General features: G+C 40.4%; 1 protein-coding gene and 1 long non-coding RNA gene across 10 annotated transcripts in view; one reads left to right on the top strand and one right to left on the bottom strand.

Annotated features, from left to right (window-relative positions):
* The first annotated feature begins 411 nt into the window (after positions 1 to 411).
* LOC136692707 (uncharacterized) lies at positions 412 to 14,995 on the top strand. Of its 2 annotated transcripts, none has more exons than XR_010801970.1 (4): positions 412 to 499; positions 3,536 to 3,617; positions 11,895 to 12,017; positions 14,867 to 14,995. It is a non-coding gene; the product is annotated as an uncharacterized lncRNA (long non-coding RNA). The 2 variants fall into 2 exon arrangements; XR_010801971.1 differs by lacking the exon at positions 14,867 to 14,995 and adding an exon at positions 14,060 to 14,860.
* The window catches only part of mecom (MDS1 and EVI1 complex locus), a 36,157-nt gene continuing 24,846 nt past the window's right edge, over positions 10,852 to 22,162 (bottom strand). For all 8 annotated transcript variants that reach the window (XM_066666245.1, XM_066666280.1, XM_066666252.1 and 5 more), the window contains 7 exons: positions 21,762 to 21,928; positions 21,238 to 21,315; positions 18,902 to 19,071; positions 18,586 to 18,730; positions 15,474 to 15,710; positions 14,856 to 15,027; positions 10,852 to 13,552 (listed from right to left, as the gene is read on the bottom strand). In XM_066666245.1, the coding sequence (XP_066522342.1) occupies positions 13,424 to 13,552; positions 14,856 to 15,027; positions 15,474 to 15,710; positions 18,586 to 18,730; positions 18,902 to 19,071; positions 21,238 to 21,315; positions 21,762 to 21,928 (1,098 nt within the window). In that variant the 3' untranslated portion in view covers positions 10,852 to 13,423. The remainder of the gene's footprint in view (positions 13,553 to 14,855; positions 15,028 to 15,473; positions 15,711 to 18,585; positions 18,731 to 18,901; positions 19,072 to 21,237; positions 21,316 to 21,761; positions 21,929 to 22,162) is intronic.

Genomic DNA, 22,162 nt, shown 5'->3' with positions numbered 1-22,162 from the left:
AAAATATATATTTTTTATTTTTATATAAGCTATATATTTACCATGTTAATTCACTCTCATTACTGCGGTTATACATTTTATAAAAGCCCTTGAAATTAAACACGCAGCATGTTTGCAGTTCCGTTAGTTGTCTAAGGTCATGGAGCTGGCCTGACACAACCACAAGAAAATCTGTTTATTATCTTGGAAATTCAAACCGTATTTCACGTTTGAGCATGAAAATGGAGAGTGTAACATTGTGCAGTGCAACCTCTGTTTACCAGCTACTAAAATTGCTTTCAGTGTCTTCTTCCAAAAAAGCATCTAGGAGTAAGTTATTATTATTTAAAATATACATCTTTTTTCAAAGTTTTATTATTATTAATATTATTATTATGTCTGGATCAAGTGGTCTGCATCTCATTTCATTGACTTGGTTCTGAACCATTGATCCATTGAACCGATACATTCAACTGATTCCTGTGATAAACAGAAGTCCCTGACGCTGAAGAAGTGAAAAGTAAGTAAACTGTGAGCTGATATTTTTGTAAACACAGTGTATAGCGTAGGTGTCAGACACTGTGTGTACAAATGTGATGGTTTAGTGTTTCCGTATCATTTTTAATGACAAACGGGACGTCTCAAAGACAAAATTCAATTCGCCGCTCTGTTCCACCTTAAACTGCGTAGCAGTAGTTCAAACTTCCACCTTAAATGATTTACATTCAACCACATTTCCTTAGTGCTTTAGGGACTATTTGGAATACACATGCCAAAGGAGGAGGCTGGTCTGTTTTGAAGGGATTAGTTGTAACACAAAATGCACTTTTTATATTTTACGTTTAATTTTATTTTATATGTCTTACCGGATGTGGAAACATTTAAGAGAATATTGGTTCTATTTTCATTCCTTCATTTTACAGATATATCACTGAATATCTTCTGTGTTTACATACTGTTAGTCTTTAATCCTTTACATCAGATGATTTAACATTCTGTAGGAATACAGCAGAATATTCTTCTTAAATAAGCAGTGTGTGATTGCAGCATTCCCACTGTTTTAATATTTAATAAAACATATTCCAAATGTATTCCACATTTTTCAGAATATGCTCCTCACACTGAGTAATCTAAAGGAATCTATTATTTATTTTAGGCCTTCTATTTTGTATTCTGTAGTGGAATACATATATCTCATATAAAATAAAATGAATGTGGTTTTTGAAAATGTTTGAACGGTGACCCAGCTTTCATAATTTAACCTCTGTGAACCACCTGAACGTTCTAAAGCAAAGAAGTAAAGATGTAATCTTACGTAGCCTCAATGTTCACAGAATCAAAAGTAATGGGGCAAACTAACACTAGGATTATTTAAATACTTGGATGCAAGTAGTTTGACTCCCAGATGTCTGGAACGTACGTACATCACCCCACACTGAGTTCCCTCCCATTGTAATTTTTGATTTAGAGATATGCTCTGATTATTCTGGAGGTTAGCAAGTTGTAATATTACATCTTGCAAACGTTTTACAAAATGACGAATAATGAAATAACAGCACAACCACAAACATCTGCAGTAAAGATGGGACCTTTTTTAAAATAAGATTAATATATATATATATATATATATATATATATATATATATATATATATATATATATATATATATAAACATGAATCTGTGATTTGTTCATTCTCTTACAACTTATTTTCTTTATTTATTATTGTGGACAATATACAAAGAAATGATTTCTAGTGTTTTCACTGACCAACTTTATTTATTTATTTATTTATTTATTTTTGTGAACTGAAGCTGATTTAGAGCTTGTTTCCTGCAACAAACTTGTGGGACAGAGACATGTTTAACACTGTTACATCATTTTTACACATTTAAATTAATTGGGAGGTGAAGATACATGTCACAACTTTCTTTGGAGTGTGTTGCAGGCATTAAATTAATGTTTATATTTACAAAATAAAATCTTTCTTTTTTTTTTTTTTGGTGAATACGTTGGAAAAATACATCACAGACTATTAATTTTTCGATCCCGCCTTATTTAAAGGGATAGATAGATCTTGAATCTGATTTGTAAAACCTCCTAAGATCACTCTTGTGTTTAGGTTGGGGATCCTCACAGGTCTTGTGACGTTTGTCTTAAATATCACCCCTTGATCAAAGTGCATTAAGCCAACTTTATTATGAGGGTTTATTAAAGAAGTCACTGTAATTTGATTCATATTCCTTTGTTTTATTCATGTTAAATGGGGCAGGGAAATGTGTTGTGTTCAGAAGTGCAGGAGAAGGATTTGAGATGCTGTATCAGGCCTGTTAGGTGTGAGTGTGTGTGTGTATGTGTGTGATTGAGCATAGGTCAGCAGTAAGGCCAGTCTCTAGCGAAGGGTGAGGTAGAGCAGAAGGAGGTCACCTGTCACCCCCTGACAGCTCACCTGAGTGGAACAGTGTGTGTGTGTGTAAGTGGGTAAGTGCGCTAGCCCTGTCCCTAAAGCATTTCTCAAACGCAATGGACCATCAGCACAGGTAGGAGGACCAGCCGGGGACCCCGGAGCCCCCTGGACTGATGGATGGGGGGCTTCTCCAGCTGCCCCATGTTGTGACAGCCGACAGATGTTCTCCAATAATGTTTATCAGGCAAAGGCTTCGGCTGGAGATGACACACACCTGTTTCTAGTCCTGCCTGGGCCTCAGAGACCATCTATACACACGCACACACACATACACACACCTGACACCAGTCAAACAGGCCTCTGAGAACCATCCATCCAGCAAGCGTTGGGTGGCCACAGTGTTACACACCATGACTTTAATCTGATAACATGCCAAACACACACACACTCGCGTCGCACAACTGTCCGTCAAACTCCATCCCCAAAAATAAATGTCTAACTCTGGCTCCATAAACGTATTTAAAGTCCGAAAGCCCCTTCGGCTGCATTCTTGACGTCTTGTGTAGCTCGACATGAAACAGTCTTCTCGATGGATTTAGTTTTACTGCCCTGACCACGTGCGGCCACTCAGCAATCAGCACCCCCAATAAAACATATATTTAAATGGCACATTCTGCACTTGTTTTAGATATTTTCAAAAACAGCTCCCTGATTGGGTTTTTCACTGTGGATCAGACGCCTTGGCCGTAGCTGATTTCCGGAACAATTCAGTCACCACATGTTTGCCTTTACATTAAACACAAGCTTTTGCATTCCCTTGGGTTAAGAGTGGGATGCTCCATAAAATCTTTGGAGCTGCCTGGACTGAAACCTAGTTTGTAGTGACTTGTAATTAGTTGTTACCTCTGCTCTCTCCGTGAAATCTTGAAGTGATTCTGTAGCCTTTCTGTTTTAGGCATGTTTTTCTTAATGTGTTATTTCTCTTTAAAGGTGATGTTCACAATTTAAGTCCTCACCATTTGCTGTTCTCCGCTCTGTTAGCGCTGGAATAAGCTCCGGTGTTTGTACGCAGTCCTAGATCAGTAAATGGGAAACACGCTAAGTGTCTCAATCTGAACTGGATCAGGCATTTCTCTTTCTGCCTTTCAGGGGGTGTTTGGATGGTGGAGTAACTCCGAACATTGTAAAGCATGAAAAGAAATGAGGATGTTGCTCTATTCCTGCTCCATAGGTGGGTAACACTTGTTTTTTGCGGTTACAGTTACATTACTTAAGGTGGAACTGACTCTACATTCAGGAGAGCGCTAACTGCATGAAAGTAAACACAGAGGGAAAGTGCTACAAAACTAAACAGCTCAAGTTACAAGTGAGATTATGTGGGAATTCAAAAAGTGAATAAAAACTTACAGACAAGTTACAACAAGCTACACTGTGACCATTTGGAGTGGAGCAGCACACATGAATTGATAAGATACTTCATTGTCATGGAATAATGAATTTCAGAAGATTGAAAGCTTCTATGAGACCTGTAAAACAAATGAATCAATATAAAGTGGAGAGAATTTTGGTCTCATGACCTCAGATGTGTACCAGTTGAATTTATTGGCGAAGTCCTTTGCCACAAGACCACAGCTGGACTGTTTTGGAAGTCACTATCTAGGTCCCGACATTCAAAATCAAGTCTGAGAAAGTGTGACAAGTGCTAAAGGACATACACAAAAGAATACGATGGTTCTTAACAAGTGCAGGTTTAAATTCAGGCTCCAGCTGAGGATCGGTGCTGCTTTTCCACAGGCTCAGGTCCATCCTGACGCTGAGGCAGGGAAATTTGCTCCGCTGGAGGATCACATGGGATCTGGGCCACTTTCGCGCCGCAATGGCGCGTGAAGCGGCACTGAAGCGTCTCTATCATCGGCCTCTCTTCACGCCACTCTCTTTCCTCTCCGCTTTGGCTTGTTCTCCCCAGTTCCCGTAGGAGCTGCTGTTTGAAGTCGGTGATAACATTCAGAAAAAGGCCAGAGGGGAGAAAATGGCCTGAGCGAGTGTCGCGCCATTTGGGCCGCTCGATGGCTAGTGAAAACAAACCTTAAACGCTGAAGCTGAAGCAGAGATGCATATCTGCAAACTCTCCCACATTAGGGACTTTTTTACACACACACACACACACACACGAACACAGAGCATGGTGTAAAACAACACACATTTGTTTGTCTTTTATTCTTCAACTAGGATTGCAGAGCAATCTCTTGAACGTATGAGGCCTTCGGGTGGGTAGGTTGAAGTGTTGGAAACCCCCGCACGGGCGATAAAATCTGGTCGCAATATAGTCAACGCTATCATACAACAGCTGGATAATTAATGTCAATTATTCAAGGATCATTTAAAGAATAATAAAAACATTGTATATTTAAAACCATAATCTGTTTAGGGTTTTTTTTTTCTTTTTTGCATGTTTCTAAACTTGGGTCAAGTTACATTTGGGTTCATGGTGTACAAGAGCTTCAGGTTCAATATCGTCCTGTTGTACATTCACAAGCATCATATTGGGCATTTTGTGCATGCATTTTAATGTTTTTACTAAAACTAAATCTGCTTATGTGCCTACTACATGAGAGATTATCTTTTTATATCTGCAGTCAGCTTTGGGCTTTAGGAAACAGAGGAAGTCTCTAGTCAAAAAAAGTCAGTAAAACAGTCCCAGGCAATTTAAATTACACCTTGTTTTACAAAATTATATAAAAAATATTTACCTTTTTAAAAAAATACATTAAAATCACAAATCTGTGATGTATTCGTTCTCCTAAAACTTCATTTCCTTTTTTATTATTTTTGACAATATGCAAAGAGAAGTTTTCCAGTGTTTTCACTGACCAACTTGATTGTATTTTGTAAACAGAAGCACATTCAGAGTTCTTTCCTGCAACACACTCCAAAATAAAAGTTGGGAGAGAGACTTGTTTAACACTTTTTAAATATCTGAGAGTGAAAGATACATGTCCCAACTTTTTTTTTTTGGAGTGTGTTGCAGGCATTAAATTACAGTGTAAATTCTGCATTTTACAAAAATCCTATAAGTTTTATATAAACATTAGCTTTGGGTTATTGATCCCTTCTCTTTTAAAGGGCTAGATCGATTGTGTATCTGATTAGTATATGAGATTGTTTTTAAATCACCAAGGTCCCTTTATAATAAATAATGCAAAGTGTCTTTGAGGCAGGAACGCACAGCTCCAGTAGGGGGCACTCAAAATGGCATTTTAATGACCATGGTACATAGGCCACAACAAACACACACACACATATCTTTGTTTGTTACATTTGTATTCATATTCTAAAGTCATAATTCAATACTAAAACCAAACACTACCACAAACTACAGTATAGATTCGTAATTTGAATTAAATAACGTAAATGCAACTACACAACTTTTAAGTAAATATCTGTTAAATCCAACTAAGCTCTAAGATTTATGTAATAGACATCTAACTCAGAACCTAACCTTTATATTTAACAGTGAATTCCACAATCAGGAGAATTTCACAGGACAGTTTGGGCATGAGTATCTGAAGAAAGTGCAGCCTACTAAAACCCATAATGACTAACCAGCGTAAAGTTAAGCCCATATTTACCTGATCATAATTAAAATGCACTAAGAATATTATTCAGCAGTCAGCAGAGATGTTCATGAATTAATCCGAGTCAAATCACAAATCATTTGGACTCACCCCAGATTGTTTTGATTCCCAATGATTCACTGGGATGTAAATCTGATTCGTCACAACCCACAAATCCCTATGATGTGAGTCTGAGCTGTACTTAAAGTCTCCTGGGAGTCTTATTTGAATCATTATTTGCAAGTTGCTGGCCGTCAAATCTGAGTCAGGTCACGAGTCACAGGGTCCATATCGAGTCATGCATTTTTTAGTGCATTTATGTTAGCTTTTGGATGGTTTAGGTTATTTTACTTCAGTGCTCTCCTGATGTTCAGATATTTCTCATGGGAAAATGTTTGTCTCACTCTGTCTCCTTTTGAGTTTCAGTTGGAATCTCAGTCAAAGTCAGACAATCTCAATCGCAGTCTAAGAACATTCTCAATTTTATCACTAAAGTTCAGACCACATCTCTTTTTGGTCTAAGGCTATTTCTCTTAAGGAATCTCAGGAGAATCATCATTAAATCCATAAAACAGCAACATTGGACATGTTTTTCCTGTCTGTCCTGTTTGGTCTGGTCCAAACACATTTATGTCAAAGATCTCTGCTGTTAAAACGAGCCCTAGATGGGAAGCGGGTGGTGTGGGGGGTGTTTAAGGGTGGAAGGGATGGTGATGGTTGGTGTTGAAAGGGTGGGGTGGCGTGGGGGTGATATGCTTTCTGCTGGCAGGAGGAGACATAGAGCTGGTGCCAAGCTAATCAGCATGAGAGTGCCAGCAGTGTTCTCAAGAGCCATGATGGATGTGCCAGCCACAGCTATGGTGCCATGTTAGGGTGGTGGCACAGTGTGTGTGTGTGTTTGTGTTTAGATAAAAGAGATATTCTGTGTGAGTGCTGGTCTGGTTTCTGTGCCAGAAAGCTCATTAGGTTAAGGTGGAAAGAAGGAGATCCCCTAAGTGATGTACTCTGACGAGAGCTCTTACCAGCAACTCCCTAGAGGGGGCAGGGTAAGGTTTATATGAGTGAGGTTTTCCAGTAGGGGGCCTAGTACCTCTTAAAGAGAGATCCTTTTGTATCCTTAGTTCCTAAGCAGTGTTTTTATTGGATATTTAGAATGTCTCAACTTGTCAGAAAAGTGGGGGCTGTGTTTTGGTTATGTATGTACATGTTTACCTGTAGAGAGCTATGTATAGGCTATGACCTGTCCTACCCAAAATGACCCCCTACATGTTCTCACACACACACACACACACACACCAACCAAACAGCTGGTCTGTAATGGTGCATGTTTGCCCTTAGGCCATGTATGCCCAACTGCAGTGTGTACAGACACACACACACACACACACACGCACACCCACTTCTTCATCCCCAGACCCATTATCACCTCTACTCCATTGCAATGCACACACACATACACACACAGAGAGCCTACTCCAGCCGACCTCATCAAAGTGGGCCGACCCGCCGTGACCTCATCAGGGCTGAGTGACCCGTAGTGACCTCATCAAAGCCGGACGTCCCGCCGAGCCCACGGACTGACAGCTTACGTTGACCATCGGGAGAAAAATCCGGCCCATCAATTACCAAAGAGTGTGACACCGCTTTTACTGCATGACCACGGGCCAAAACACACACACACACACACACACACACCCTCCAAACCTTCCTTACAATTCAATTCCACACAGCTCAATTCAATTCAAGGCGGGAAAAGCCGGTTTGCGTCAGTTTGTTCTGTTGAAGTGAAGCGTACTCTGTGTGTACAGTGCGCTGGCCAAATCATATTTGGACGATGCAGCTTTAAATAACTAAATAACACCCCTGACCCTTCTGTTTTCATCTGGAAATCTGCAGCAGTCTCTTAAAGCCATAACCTGCTGCCCCCCCCCCCTCAAAAAAAAAATAAAAAAAATCAGCATTTCAATTATGCCATGGTGATAGTTGCCAGAGAAAGTTCTTGATGATTCCCAGGAGAGCTTTCGTCATTCACTTCTATTATTAAAACTAGAATAAATTAAATCTGTACTAAAAGACAATAAGATCCATTACAGATTCTTACAATGTCATTGTAACTACACTTCTGATTTCCAGTTAATGATGTGTTAAAGAGGTAGAAACCACACTAATTTGACACTGTCTAAGGCAAGTGGCTGAGGCTTTTGTCCTATTCAGGCTACTTCTCGTTACACTAGAATTTTAGCCACTACACAAATCTGAAGATGACAGAATGTGTGTTTAATGACTGAATACACTTGTGGTTGTGGGAAATAATGCTTTAATGATTTTTAAACCCTTACATAACCCTTGATTTGACAGTAAATTGACTTCCATAGTTTGCTTTGTAGACCCTATATTAATCACTTTGCTCCATAGAGTGGGTCCCCCACATAGGGGCAGCCATGTTGAAAGCACAGGGTCTTGTACAGGGTCTCTGATACGTCCAGGCCACTAGGTGTCAGTTTAATGATTGTTTCATAACATGAAAATGAACCACTGGTGAAAATGACTGAATGCTCCTTTAAAAGAGACATTTGGAATAATATTTCAATAACAAGCCTGTGGTTTAAAGGGTTAAACTCTGAGGGGTCGGGGGTCTGACGGTGTCGGAGAACAGGAAGAAACAAGAAAAGGGTGCAAGTATTTGTAAATGATTTTCCCGCAGAGTGTTGAAATATTCACATTTACAAACTCCAGACAATGGAGAAGGAACCCCCCCAAAAATATACACACACACACAAAGAGAGAGAGAGAGAGAGAGAGAGAGAGAGAGAGAGAGAGGGTCAATAGGATGTGATTATTATTAATGTAGTCATTGAAAGTTTGGGGAATTAAAGTGTGTGTGTGTGTGTGTGTATAAGAGTCAGTGTGCTGCTGATATTTTAAGAAATCTTTGACGTTACTGGGATGTTAGTGTTAGTGTGTGTGCGTGTGTGTGTGTGTTTGTGTGTTTTATCAGGATATTTGCTCTCTGAGAGTATGAGGGTTTGGAAACAATTGGCACAGGTACCTCACACAGCTCCGTTTGTGTGTGTGTGTGTGTGTGTGTGTGTGTTTTCCAACTTTTTCAGTAACACTTTTTAAACAAAAGAATTAAACATACTTTCTGACTCCTTTCTGTTTTTAAATTGTTGACTTTATTACAATGATTTTAATGAAATGCCATAAAATGCTCTGTTTTAGAGACACTTTGACACTCTGTGTTCAGAGTGATGGTGATGGGTACGAGAATTAATTAGAATTAATAAAGAAATTAATTAGAATTAGAAATAATAAACAGTTATCAGTTATTACACGCAGTGGTTAAGAATACAGTGCCTGCCCTCTGAGATATTATTTAACAGTTTAAATATTTAAGCCATGGTTTTGAGAGGTCTGAAATTTTTGAGAATCTGTTCATGGTGGAGAGGTACATGCAGAATGTGATGAGGCTAAATAGTCCCTAAAGAATACGCTATTTTACCATTATCAACTTTATACAGAAACGCAGGCAGGCGCCCCATTGTCACTGGACAGTAAACACGTGGAGTGTATAAAGTGATCTGATTAACAGCTGCTCTTCCAAAAAACTCCAGGCTTCAGCACAGTCATTCTTTTAATCTTGTTTTTTTGTTTATTTCTGTTCGATTTAATAAATGTGAAGAATGTTTGTCTCTTTTATTGCACTACTTTCATTCTGGCAGTGTTTACACTTTCATATTTTATAACATTAGTTTAAAATAATTTCTGTAAAGCACTTTGAACTGTGTTTGTTTGAAAAGCACTGTACAATTCAAGATAATTATTATTATTGTAATTATTACATTTTCCATTATGATTTGACATAACGATCCTATTAGCATCAAACCCACATTAAAAACAGATTTCAGAGTTTAGTGTAATGCAAGTGTTAGGAAAAAAAATAAATGGTATTTTATGTAAGAACATGTTGTTGGTGTTAGAAATAACAACTAAGAGGACTGTTCAAACCTGAACAAAAATCAATAAAACAACAAACACAGACCAAGATCCGAGATTTGTTTCGACTGTGATATACAGAAAATACAAATCGCTGCTGCTCACATTCAGTTTATTTAAACACAGCAGCTGCCTTTTCCACTGTGTGAACGTTTCTTGGTGATGGAGCGATAAAAGTGTTCCAGATTTACTCTGAATGGGATTGCTGTGTGTATTGAAAATAAAAGTTTGAGTATGTGTCTGTCTGACTGTGAATGTATATAAGTCTGTGTGTGTGTGTGAGAGAGAGAGAAACAGAGAAACACGTCAAATGTAGGATGTTCTCAATGAGAGTTTGAGTGATGAGCCAGGTCATCACATCTCTCCACCTCATCCATCATTCGTCTCAAACAAACGGGTGAAGCACCCATGCCTCCATCCCTCCCTCCCTCTTCCCTTTTTCACTCCTTCTCCCTGTCTTTTTTCCTTCCTTTTCCTTCACACTCTCTCCTCTGTCTGCTTTCTTTCTCTCTGGCAGACAGACAGTAGGCCTGTGTGGGAACACTGACCTGAGTTCAGCCTCACGCTGTTTTCTCCCTGCTACTGTGTGTGTGTGTGTGTGTGTGTGTGTGATTGTGAGTGTATACAGTACAAACTCATGAGGTAAATCCCCTGGAATATTTAAATTAATCTTGCAGTCATCAGAAGTGTGAGTGTTTTCTTTACAAATTTAGACTCATCGGGCCTTCATCAGACACTCTGCATCCCCTCACAGTGAAAGAATGGACAGAAGCAATAAAGGAAGTATGAGGGATAGAGGCAGAGAGAGAGAGAGAAAGAGAGAGAGAGAGAGAGAGCACAGGTCTACACTGGATTCCTTTATTTCTTAGTTGCTCCGCCCACATTACGGAATCGAAATGCATTACAGTTACATCGTAGAAAGCAAAGTACCTCGACTCGCCAATTACTCTTAAAAATGAGATTATAAACAACGACAACAAATGAACCAAGAAACATAAAAAAAACAAATACCAAACCAACCAACAAAAAACACAGGAATAGGAAAGATCCGGTCATTCAACGTGTGATGATGAACGAAAGGAAAGTCTGTTGTTTATTACAGATTTTGGCACGACAACTCGACAGGGACCCGAACATCACAAGCTTTTGCAGACAACCTTTAAAAAATGTCAGGTACAATTCGAAGCCAGACCAATCATGCGTTTATTTAATGAAGAAATATTGCCAGCTTTCCTTTTTTTAAACCCCATTCCCTCCATGTTTAATATTTTACACTTGAATCAATAAACATGTCATACAAAAAACTAATAACTATATCATTGACCAGTTTCATTAGAAGTATAAGGTGGAATGATTTTTTTTTTAATACTATCTGGCACGTAGACATACTGTATTCTACAGGCTCCAGAACATTGTGGAGTCACGCTCCCTTTTTTCACCAAAAGGGGGAGCTGGAGAGCAGTGCTAGTCAGTAAACAAACTACAATTCTGCCAAGAAATAAATACATCTTTCAACATACACAGCAATAACATCGACAACATCAACCCAGAAGATTTAAAAAAAAAATCAAAAAATAAAACAAAAACAATGAGAACAATGGCCCTCCCCCAGAAAAAAAAATGAACCCATGATTGTCTATAAACAAAAGACACGAGAAGAGCTAGCGACTAGCGTACAGGCTATTTAGTGGTATCGTTGGTTGGCTAAAGACGAAGAAATGCCCTTCAACTCAAGTTCTACAAAAACGTCAGTACTTCTGTTTTTCTCAGTTTAGAAAAATCAAAAACTTAAAAACAAACAAAAAGAATGAAGGTCTTATATTTTACAACCCTTCTCCAAAGAAACTCACAATTGTATTGTTTGTTTGTTTTTTTTTTTTTATCTTTTTGTTTTACAGGAAACATCTGTCGCAATTGGACAGTGCAGATGGACTGGGTGGAGACCAGGTTGAAAATGCAGTGCTTTCATTGGACGGAATCGGAGGACAGACACACCCTCTCCTCTTTACAATTTTTATTAGGTGAGTATGTGTCTCCACAGCGCCCCCTGTTTGCTTTACGTTACAAAGAACTGAAATGTAGATTTAAATGCCATTGTCATGTCTCAAAAGTGTTGGTCATAGTTTATTACTGTACAAGGTTTAAAGGGAATGACAGCAGTAGCACAACCTCAGACCAACAGCTTCTCTCTTTCTTTAGAGTACGGAGCTGCTGTGTAACAAGTTAATGTCTGCTATATCAAGGACGATAATTAGATGGATGTGTCTGACATGATTAAACCTAAATGACTAGCTACTGACTGGCCACAAGAGTGAGTGATAGAGTCCTGGCTGTTAGAATACCTGACACCACAAGCTGTTCAACAATGATCTCTCTCTCTCTCACACACACACACACACACACACACACACACACACACACACAGCTTGTTTGGCACATGATAAATGCTGATTTTTTTGGGAAATTACACCTGTAAATATTAATGCCATAAATTCATAAACAAAATGGTTCTCTCATTACAGTGAAACAGATGTAAACAGTGGGTTTTTCAATGTTACGTTAGCACACACCTAATGATGTTGCTAGTTTGCATTTTCCAGTTTAACTCTTAATAAGACTGGAGAAGCCGTTAGCTATTAGCTGTTTGTTTTTATGTTCAACCTAGACCTTGTGAGCATCATTTTTCACCGACAGTACTTTGAGATTGGCCTACCATGTCCAGGCCCTAACAATCAGAAATCAGAGATCTGCAAAGGTGTGTTTGTGTGTGTATATAAATGAATATTTTGGCTGTGGTTGTGTGTGTCACGGTTTGTATTTAATTCCGCACAGATGCTTTTTGGAATGGTTGTAACAAAATTCGGGATGGTTTCCTTGACTAATGCTTTTAGAATTCATTTGTGGTGAAATACAGAAAAAAAAACAAAATGGAATTACAGGGATCTGAAATGAAATTGATATTTTTGTTATGATTATTTCCATATATGGAAGACTCTTATCACCCATCCAGGAGCTAGCCTACTAACAAACAATAAGTAAAACTGCAACTTAATGCCACCGTCTCATCAAATTTGACCCCTGTTCATCAGCTGCCATTGCTGTGCAAAACATAGAAACTGGACAGAATAAATACAACTATTATTACTACTATCATCATCATCATCATCATCATCACTGTATTCACCATCATTAAAATGTCAGTAATTTGAATGAACTCAAATCAGGTAATCGATAACTCTCCAGGTTAAATGATAAGTAGTGTTTTTTTTTTTTTCCTTTTAAGACTGTGATAACACACCCGGGACCCTAATGGTTAAGCGCTGTGGTCAGAAGGGTCAGGACAGGTTTACTCTGCCCGATGAAGGCCAAGCTTAGTCCTAGTGCCTGTGGTTGGGGTCGGGGCCAGAGGACGTGGGTGTGGAGGGCATCATACGTGACTGAGGGACTGGATGGCGTTAGATTCAGCAGCTCGTCCGAGCGTGTGCCACACCGAGGCGGCATGAGGAGATGGGGGCAGAGGGTCCTTATCAGCCAGGGAGAGCATCATAGCATAGGCCTAAAGAAAGAGAGAGTGAGAGAGAGAGAGAGAGAGAGAGAAATTAAATGATGAATACACACACATACACACACATTCTGATGATTAAAGCCAAATCTCCTCCCACAGGGGACCGATTGCTCGCGGTCATACAGACAACAGTAATTACACTCTAATGGCCTTATAATAGCTTCAGTAATTATTCATGAACTAATTAGTGTCATATGATAAGTCATTCATTAAGATGTGAAAGTACAGCCACAGTGGACAGTTGCCTCTGAGTGTTTTACTGACTCTGAGATGCAGCTCTCAGCTGCATGAACCCCATGCAGTTATCATTTGGACACTATGACCCGAAGGCTTTGAGCAGCTGCTGATCTTTATCCTGAATTTCTACACGTCTTGGAAGGCTTTAGACATAATGCTGGGGCATTACTGTGATTATTTGATTAAAACATATGGTGCTTTTCCATTTCTCCCTACATGGTCCCTACTTGACTCCACTACACTTTTCTGCTTCTCCACCAGGTTAATCAGGTCCTGGTTCTGGAAGCGGGTTCTTGTTTAGTGGCTGTTCTCTCGTGGTTCAGAGCGAGTCGAGTAGGGACTAAACCGTGGCATGTAAACCTTGCAGAGCGCTGATTGCCCAGAGAGAGTCATCACTCTACGCCACGCAACGCAGACGACCAGCACCAACTCTCCATCTGTAAAATCTCTAGCTGCAGCAGAGATCACGTTTGTTTTTATCCGACTCACGACGGCAGCTCGTAAAATTATGCCGTGGTCTTTTGAAGAGGTTCAAACGCTCCTTGGATCGGTGGCCGACGAAAGAATCCAGCGAGAGCTGGACGCTGCACCAACGAAGGAACAAACTCTACTGATCTGTCTGAACTGATGATAGAGCTGTGTTCAGTCCCAAACAACAACAACAAGCCAATACACCATGAGTGAACACCGCTTAACATTACCGCTGCCGTTGTTGTGGTTTCCAAAGCCCACTGTTTCCATTAGAGACAGGGTTTTGAGAAGACACCGTATACATTTGGGGGGGAGGGGTGCTAATATTAAAGAGAACAGGGACTAAGGACCAAAAATCATGTCGAGCAGAGTCAAGCTGAGTCCAGTACGAACCATGCAGTGGAAAATTACCAAGACACTGGATTATGTAGAATCACTCCAGTGCCCCTGCTCCACAGCCCAGTTCTGGGGCTTTATAAACCCCTTTACATTTGGCACAAAAATGTCGTTGTCTAAGTCGCTTCATGACCATTGACTTTATATTCGAATTCTAAGTAACCGCTGGTGTATGGAGTCTCATTAATACCTGTGATTTAGATTTCCTGTACAGTGGCTGCTTCATTGGTTCCGGGAGGTGGGCGGGGCCAAAGTCACTGACGTCAACTGCGCTGAGCTCAGCTTCGTCCATGCTGAAGTGGCGGATGTGGTCCAGTGTGGAGAAACCGCTATGCTCTTCATCCTCCTCATCATCATCAAACCTGGATGCATTAAAATTTTAAGCATTTAATTAAAGGCTGGTCCATTTTACACTAATTTGCTTCAGGTCTCATTAATACACCACACATCCCAAGGTTGGCTGCATTACATTCAATTAAACCTAATTACACAATTATTAAAATTAATGGACCACAATTTCTTGAACTAAAATGTCTCAGCATTACTTTTCAATAAAAATTAAAGAATGTTAGTTCTTTCTCCTGATACTTGTCACTATTTCAGAGATAATTTCTGGATGTTATTATTATTATTATTATCGTTACACTTATATAGCGCCTTTCTAGACACCCAAGGACGCTTTACAATCTACACTGCTCAGAACGCTCAATTCACACACACTGGCGAGAAGCGGTAGCCAAACGCGCACAGCGTACTCGTTGTATAGGATGTGTTCTATAAAACACCGAAGACCTTTTTGTGTACACACCTCTGTGGTGAAGGTTTGCAGTTCATTTCCACATCGTTCTGTTCATTGAAATCCAGGTCGTCGTTGGCCTCGTCGCAGAGGTTACTAGACGAACCCTTGTTAGTGGGTTTCCCAGAAGCATCAACGTGCTCCGCCTCTTCTTCCTCTGCCCCAGGATCCTCCCCTTCCTCTTCGTCCAGGTCATGTGACCCCTGATTGGCCACAGATTTGTCGGCCTCAAAATGACTGCCGTTCAACCTGTTGATCGCAAAATAACATGCGCGTTCATGCAGGGCCTTCTCTCTGCCTCTTATTCTCTGCTGCTCTTCCTCATATCTTTCTCTCTCTCTCTGTTCTCATTTTCATGTTTATTAGTTTTAACTACTATTTGCTGATTAAGGTAGATGTTTAGCTGACAGGTTTGTTCAGATGTGGGGACAGAGAGAAAGAGAGAGAGATGAAAAACAGCCCACTCTGAAAAGGCTCAGTTATCCTATGATTAGAAATGGGTAGTAGAGCAGAAAATGATGGATCTGAGGAAGAAACACAGGATTTGCACACACACACACACAATCAATTACAGGACATTTTACAGGTAAGAAAGATGGGGGAGAATGAGAGAGAGAGATTGAGAGAGAGGGTGTGTGTCAGAAGAGTCAAAGGAAAACTACAACAAAATTGGCTTAAGTGTACCTGTGTGTGCAAAAGACAATAAAAATGACAGAGAAATACATCACAAGCAGGAAAAACGAAAGAATAACAGGCAAGCAATGAGAAAAAAGAGAGAGGAATGGCGTGATGATGAAAACAGATTGGTTAATTAAAGCCGGGAGTGTTGGTAATTTGCAGAGGATAAAGTATCTATCAGGAGCAGTCAACTTTGACAGGAAACACTCCGCCACCTTTGACCTCAACTCCTACACCCACATCCTATTCACAGACACATGTTGGGTCCAGATGTGGGCTGCTGTTAACTGCACACACACACACACACACGACAGCCCTTACCACCAATGATTTACCTCCCAGACTCAGAACCCTCGTAATGAGAAAGGAAAAAAGAATCAAACGAAGGCCCTGCTAGATTTCTATCTGCCCCTGAATCTGTCTGGCAATCAAAGCACACACACACACACACATAGAGAAACAACGCAGCAGTGTCGGTCTCCAACTTAGTCTCATAAATGCTGGTTAATGTGGCCAAGAACTGCCTACTTGCCAGTAAAGGGCCTTTTGATTGACAGGCAAAATAACCAGTCAGAGACAGCTATCCCTGCCGTAAAGACACATGCGGTTTGTAAAATTGTGCCACAACAAAAACAGACCCTGAGGAAACTCAGCAAACTCACCTTGCGTGAAAGATACTACTGCTGGAGCTGGGAATTTCTGACAAATCTAAGAAAATATTTGCTTGACTGGGACCGGCCTGACAATGTCTCAGCACGACTCTGCTCTGTGGCTCAGTAAACATTCACTCACAGGAGTTGTTCAAACCTGCGACTTTGACTGTATAGTCCACTGTTCTAAGATAAAAAAAGGTCTCAAACGTTATATATCTACTGTGCCGCTTAGAATATGACCTGTCATGAAGGATTTCATGTTTTTCCTGGTACGTGGAAGTGTGTAAACATGGACGTACAGATAGGTAATCAGAACGGGGCTAAGAAAATGGCCGGGTTAATTTGTCCCAAACCTTTGTGTGGGTGGTGCATCTGAGACTGAGGCCCGTCCCCATGTATATATTTGACCTCCTGTCCATATGAAAAGAATGTAGTAGGTCACTGAAAACAGGTTTTTGAAAACACTCTCCAAGGTGGAGATTTTTTTGTCAGTGGCGCTGTGTTTATGGGAAAAACAGATGTTTTCAAAAACACTGACTTCTCACTGCGTCTGTCTCTGAAACTCAAACAGCTCCTCACTCCCTCTGTAGTGAATTACATCAGTCATAAAATACACTGTACACACACAGACAGCACTAGAGTTCAGATTCACACAGCTGAATAACCATAAATGTTGTATTAGAAATATATAATGCAATATTAAGGTAGATTCAATCATTTTATGACTTGCGTAGTGCACTATGTAGGGAGTATGGAGAGATTTGGGATTAAACCTCCATTTCTCTCATGCTTCCTGGTGTTTTGATGTCTCTCTTTGAGAGATACTATGGCCCCCTATTGGATCGGCATGATAATGCAACCATTTTCATCTTTTTCTGGACAAGGACATTTTGGAAAACGGAGGGACGGGTCCTGAGACTATAGCACCACTGCACAAAGACAACTGGCATCTACATTTTCTTATGGTCACTTTTCTAAATCACAAGAAGATATCAGCTGCTCTGCAGTGTGTGAAAATATCAAGATAGATGGAACAATCACAATTATGAATGTAGAGAAGGAGTAGGTAATGAACACACACACACACACACAAACCAAAATCAAGGGTGTTGTACACTGGCTGAGCACATCCACCTGGATTCTGAGCCGCTGGCGACAAGGTAATTAATAACACACACACGCACACACACACATACGTATGTGAAAATGAAGGTTAATTAATAAAGTCTGAGGCGCTTCGTGTTCAGTGATGTTTGTGTATAATTACCTCTCCATCGTGCCTCTGGCGAGCAGCGAGGACTGAAGACTGACAGACTAATAGACTACAGTCTGTGTGTGTGTGTGTGGGTCTTTGTGAAAATTTCATGATGAATGGTCCAATAGAAATGCTCCACAATTACTTTATTTACTAATTAAATATTTTACATTGACTTCCATTGCAAATTATGAAGGTATTTTTCCTACTGAAAGGCTACTTTTTTGGAGACGATGCACTGATGTTCATAAGGAGCTTGTTCTCTTTTTCTACAGTAAAACCCTCTATTCTTCAAAGACGAATAAACATTCTGGAGCATATAAGTGGGTGTGATGGTTAACTGAGGCTCATGTGCATCTGCTTCAGGGCTTTTCTAAAACCAGATGATAGCAGCAGAGTGTTTGACAGTGGCCCTGGGTTTTTTAAGCTGTTTCTGAATCGTTTCTTACAGAGCTGGGAGGTCCTGACATGTTGTGATGTCAGCGCTGTATGTGTTACATGTGTGAAGAGTGATGAAGATGAAGATGAAGATGCGTACCCTTCGTCAGAGTGTGGAGGTGAGGAGGCGTTCTGGCCGCTGTTGCTGATGAAGTTGCGGATTTCGTTGAAGTAGGAGTCCTCCTTATCGTCCAGAATAGCACTGCTGCTGTCCAGTTCTGACTGAGGGGATGACATCGCCGTGCCTGTACACACCAGCACACACAACACACACACAACACACACACACACACCAACAAGACAGCATGTGAGAGTGTGGAATTAAACTCATATTTTAAGAGTAGATTTTGGTAGACTGTTTTGTATTGTGTGTGTGTGTGTGTGTGTGTGTGTGTGTGTGTGTGTCTGTGCAATACCTGATAAGTTCCCGTTCTCGTGTTTTTTTAGGTGACGGTCCAGGTTGGTTTGCTGACCGAAGCAGCGGTCACACAGATGACATTTAAAAGGCTTCTCTTTGTTGTGGATGTTGCGGATGTGGCGCTGCAGGTTGGAGGAGATGCTGAAGGAACGATCACAGTATTTACACCTGTAAATACACACACACACACATAAAGGGACGCAAATTAGACAACCTTCGCATAAAGTAACAAATACGACAGACCTGGACTAAATGCTATACATTAATTACACTGTTGTATGTTAATTAGATATGTATTATACACAGCACGTAAACATTGGTTTACACTAGTGACTGGCAACTAAAAAACATCAATACCTTCATTTTAAGGTCGTCATGCTCCCTGGGTTTAATTAAACTTTACAAGTAAATCTAATACTTTCATCCAAGCTCTGGTTGGAACAGAAACGAGCTCCAAAGACGTCCAAACAGGATTTTTTATAATATATATTTTTATGAATTTTACACAGATTTTACAAGCCATCCACATAGTTCCGGCAAAACAAGCTCTTCCTCTGGATTGGGCAGAAGGTCTGGCTCCAATAAAGTATAAGCAAAAAACGTATTAGGATTTGTAGAAACTGACCTTCACATATTAAATAATTTAAAATTAAGTGTTTTTTACACACACACACACACACACACCATTTTACTTCTTTCTTTAATAGACAAGCAAACAATAGGAAACAAGGATCTAATTCTTCTTGCCAACACACATATGGAACTATTCTGTGTAGATAAACCCTTCTGTTCTGTTGTCTCATCTTTATCCAGCTCAGCTCAGCTCTCTCTCTTCTTCTCTCTATAACCCCAGTAACTCTCTCAACATCTCTCTCTCTCTCTCTCTCTCTCTCTCTCTCTCTCACACACACACACACACACACACACACACACACACACACACACACACACATAAGCAGCAGTTAAGTTTGATTGTTTGCTTGTCTAATGCTTTGCCAGTGTGTGTAGATTGGAGGGTATCTGACAGGCTGTAGAGACCTACACTGCTCTCCTCCGTGTGTGTGTGTGTGTGTGTTTCTATATTATGAGCGTATTACTCTAGGATATTGTCTCTAAGGGAGTGCTGATGTGTTTTTTTAGTGTGCATTTATATATGAGTATGTTTGTGTATGAACTTTATTTCATAGCAGTTTTATTCACCAGCTCCCAGCTATTCCCTTCACTTGCCTTCTGCCCTCCTCTCAATATTCAGGAGTTTCTCTCTCTCTCTTTCTTTCTCTTTAAAGCCATCATTGTGGCAACAGGAGCTGTTATTAATCTCCCAAATTATTTATCCATCCATCCATCCATTATCTGTAACCGCTTATCCAATTTAGGGTCGCGGGGGGTCCAGAGCCTACCTGGAATCATTGGGCGCAAGGCAGGAATACACCCTGGAGGGGACGCCAGTCCTTCACAGGGCAACACAGACAGACACACACACATTCACTCACACACTCACACCTACGGACACTTTCAAGTCGCCAATCCACCTGCAACGTGTGTTTTTGGACTGTGGGAGGAAACCGGAGCACCCGGAGGAAACCCACGCGGACACGGGGAGAACACCCAAATTATTTAGCAGAATGATAATCTAGTTTTTACAATGAAAAAAAAAACCACACAAGCCCCTCTTTCCTCTCTCTCTCTCTCTCTCTCTCTCTCTCAAAATATGCACTCAAAAAACATCCAGACTTTACTGTAGCTAATAATGCACTGTGTGTGTGTGTGTGTGTGTGTGTGTGTGTGTGTTAGAGAGAGAGAGAGAGTAAAACATAGTTTAGAAGTGTGGGAAATCACTTGTGTGATGACAGCATACGGCATCCTTCTAACACACACACACACAATGCTCAGTCATTCCAGTTTTTATCGCTCTGTGTCCTACACTAGGCCCTCGACAGAGTGATGTTAAGCTCATGTGCTTCAGAACGTCCTGTGGAGGTTATATCTGCTGTGTTTAAGTGGTTGAAGATTTTAGTGCTTTTCCACTGCATGGTACTGACTCTACTGACGTCTACTGGACTCTATTCTTTGTTTGGTCCCTGGTCTGTTTCCCACTCCCACAGCAAACTCCCTTCGCTGTATTCTTTCATCAGCCACTGATCCGAGGAGCGTTTGAACCTCTTCAAAAGACCACGGCGTAATTTTACGAGCTGCCGTCGTGAGTCGGATAAAAACAAACGTGATCTCTGCTGCAGCTGGACATTTTACAGATGGAGAGTTAGTGCTGGACATCTGCGTTGGAGCTGAATGCACACTTTTGGAAATTTGTGTGTGTGTGTGTGTGTTTCTCACCTGTAGGGCTGCTCTCCTGTGTGTGTTCGGAGATGGCGTGTGAGGTTGGCTGAGCGTGGGAATATTTTGCCACAGTATCTGTAAAGGAAGGAAACTCCTCTTCAGTCACAAATAGCTAGACATAACACACACACACACACACACACACATACACTACAATACTCTCACTCAACACTGGACTCAAGCTCACACGGCACTAAAAATATATATTTATAGAAATGATTCAGCCTTAAACTGTTAAGCAGTTATGATCCTTACAAGAACATGCCATGGTTTTTCAGCCTAATCTCTAGCCCCTGCATCTGTATCATACAGACAATAAACATAATAACACACAATAAACACACATAATTGTTGTGATATGTATTATACAGACTGGACTCATTCAAAACACATTTATTCTAAAAGTCAAGGAAAAGGTGCGCTAACAGCACTTTTGTGTTTAGTTGGGGTTTATATTTGTTATCTGACTGTAATGTGACTGTAATTCTCAATAGTTTGTGTGTGTGTGTTGTCATGGTTACCTGCAGGTGTAGCGCTCCTTGCCCTTGCGCAGCAATGTGTCAGGCAGCGTGGTGGGCGGAGCTCTGAAATCAAACATGGACGGGACAGAACGCATGATGTCACCAGTGTCGGACTTTAGAGATCCAAACGATTCCAACTTCTCCGCCATGTTCTCTATCGCAGACATCTGTGAAAGAGAGAGAGAGAGAGAGAGAGAGAGAGAGAGAGAGAGAGAGAGAGTTCCAGAATTATCAGAACAATATAGATTATGTATGTTTGAAAATCTTGATGAACATCAAAACTCATGCAAAAAAAAAAGACCCTGCATTTAAAGCAACACTAGGTAAGGTCATTTTTGCTTCCCCTACAGTTCTGCACTGTTCTGAAATCAATGTGGGGTCCTCCAAAAGTTACATAGTGC

This window comes from Hoplias malabaricus, chromosome 1, assembly GCF_029633855.1.
Source record: "Hoplias malabaricus isolate fHopMal1 chromosome 1, fHopMal1.hap1, whole genome shotgun sequence".
NCBI classification, from domain to species: Eukaryota; Metazoa; Chordata; class Actinopteri; order Characiformes; family Erythrinidae; genus Hoplias; species Hoplias malabaricus.
This window is presented reverse-complemented; position numbering and strand designations above follow the sequence as displayed.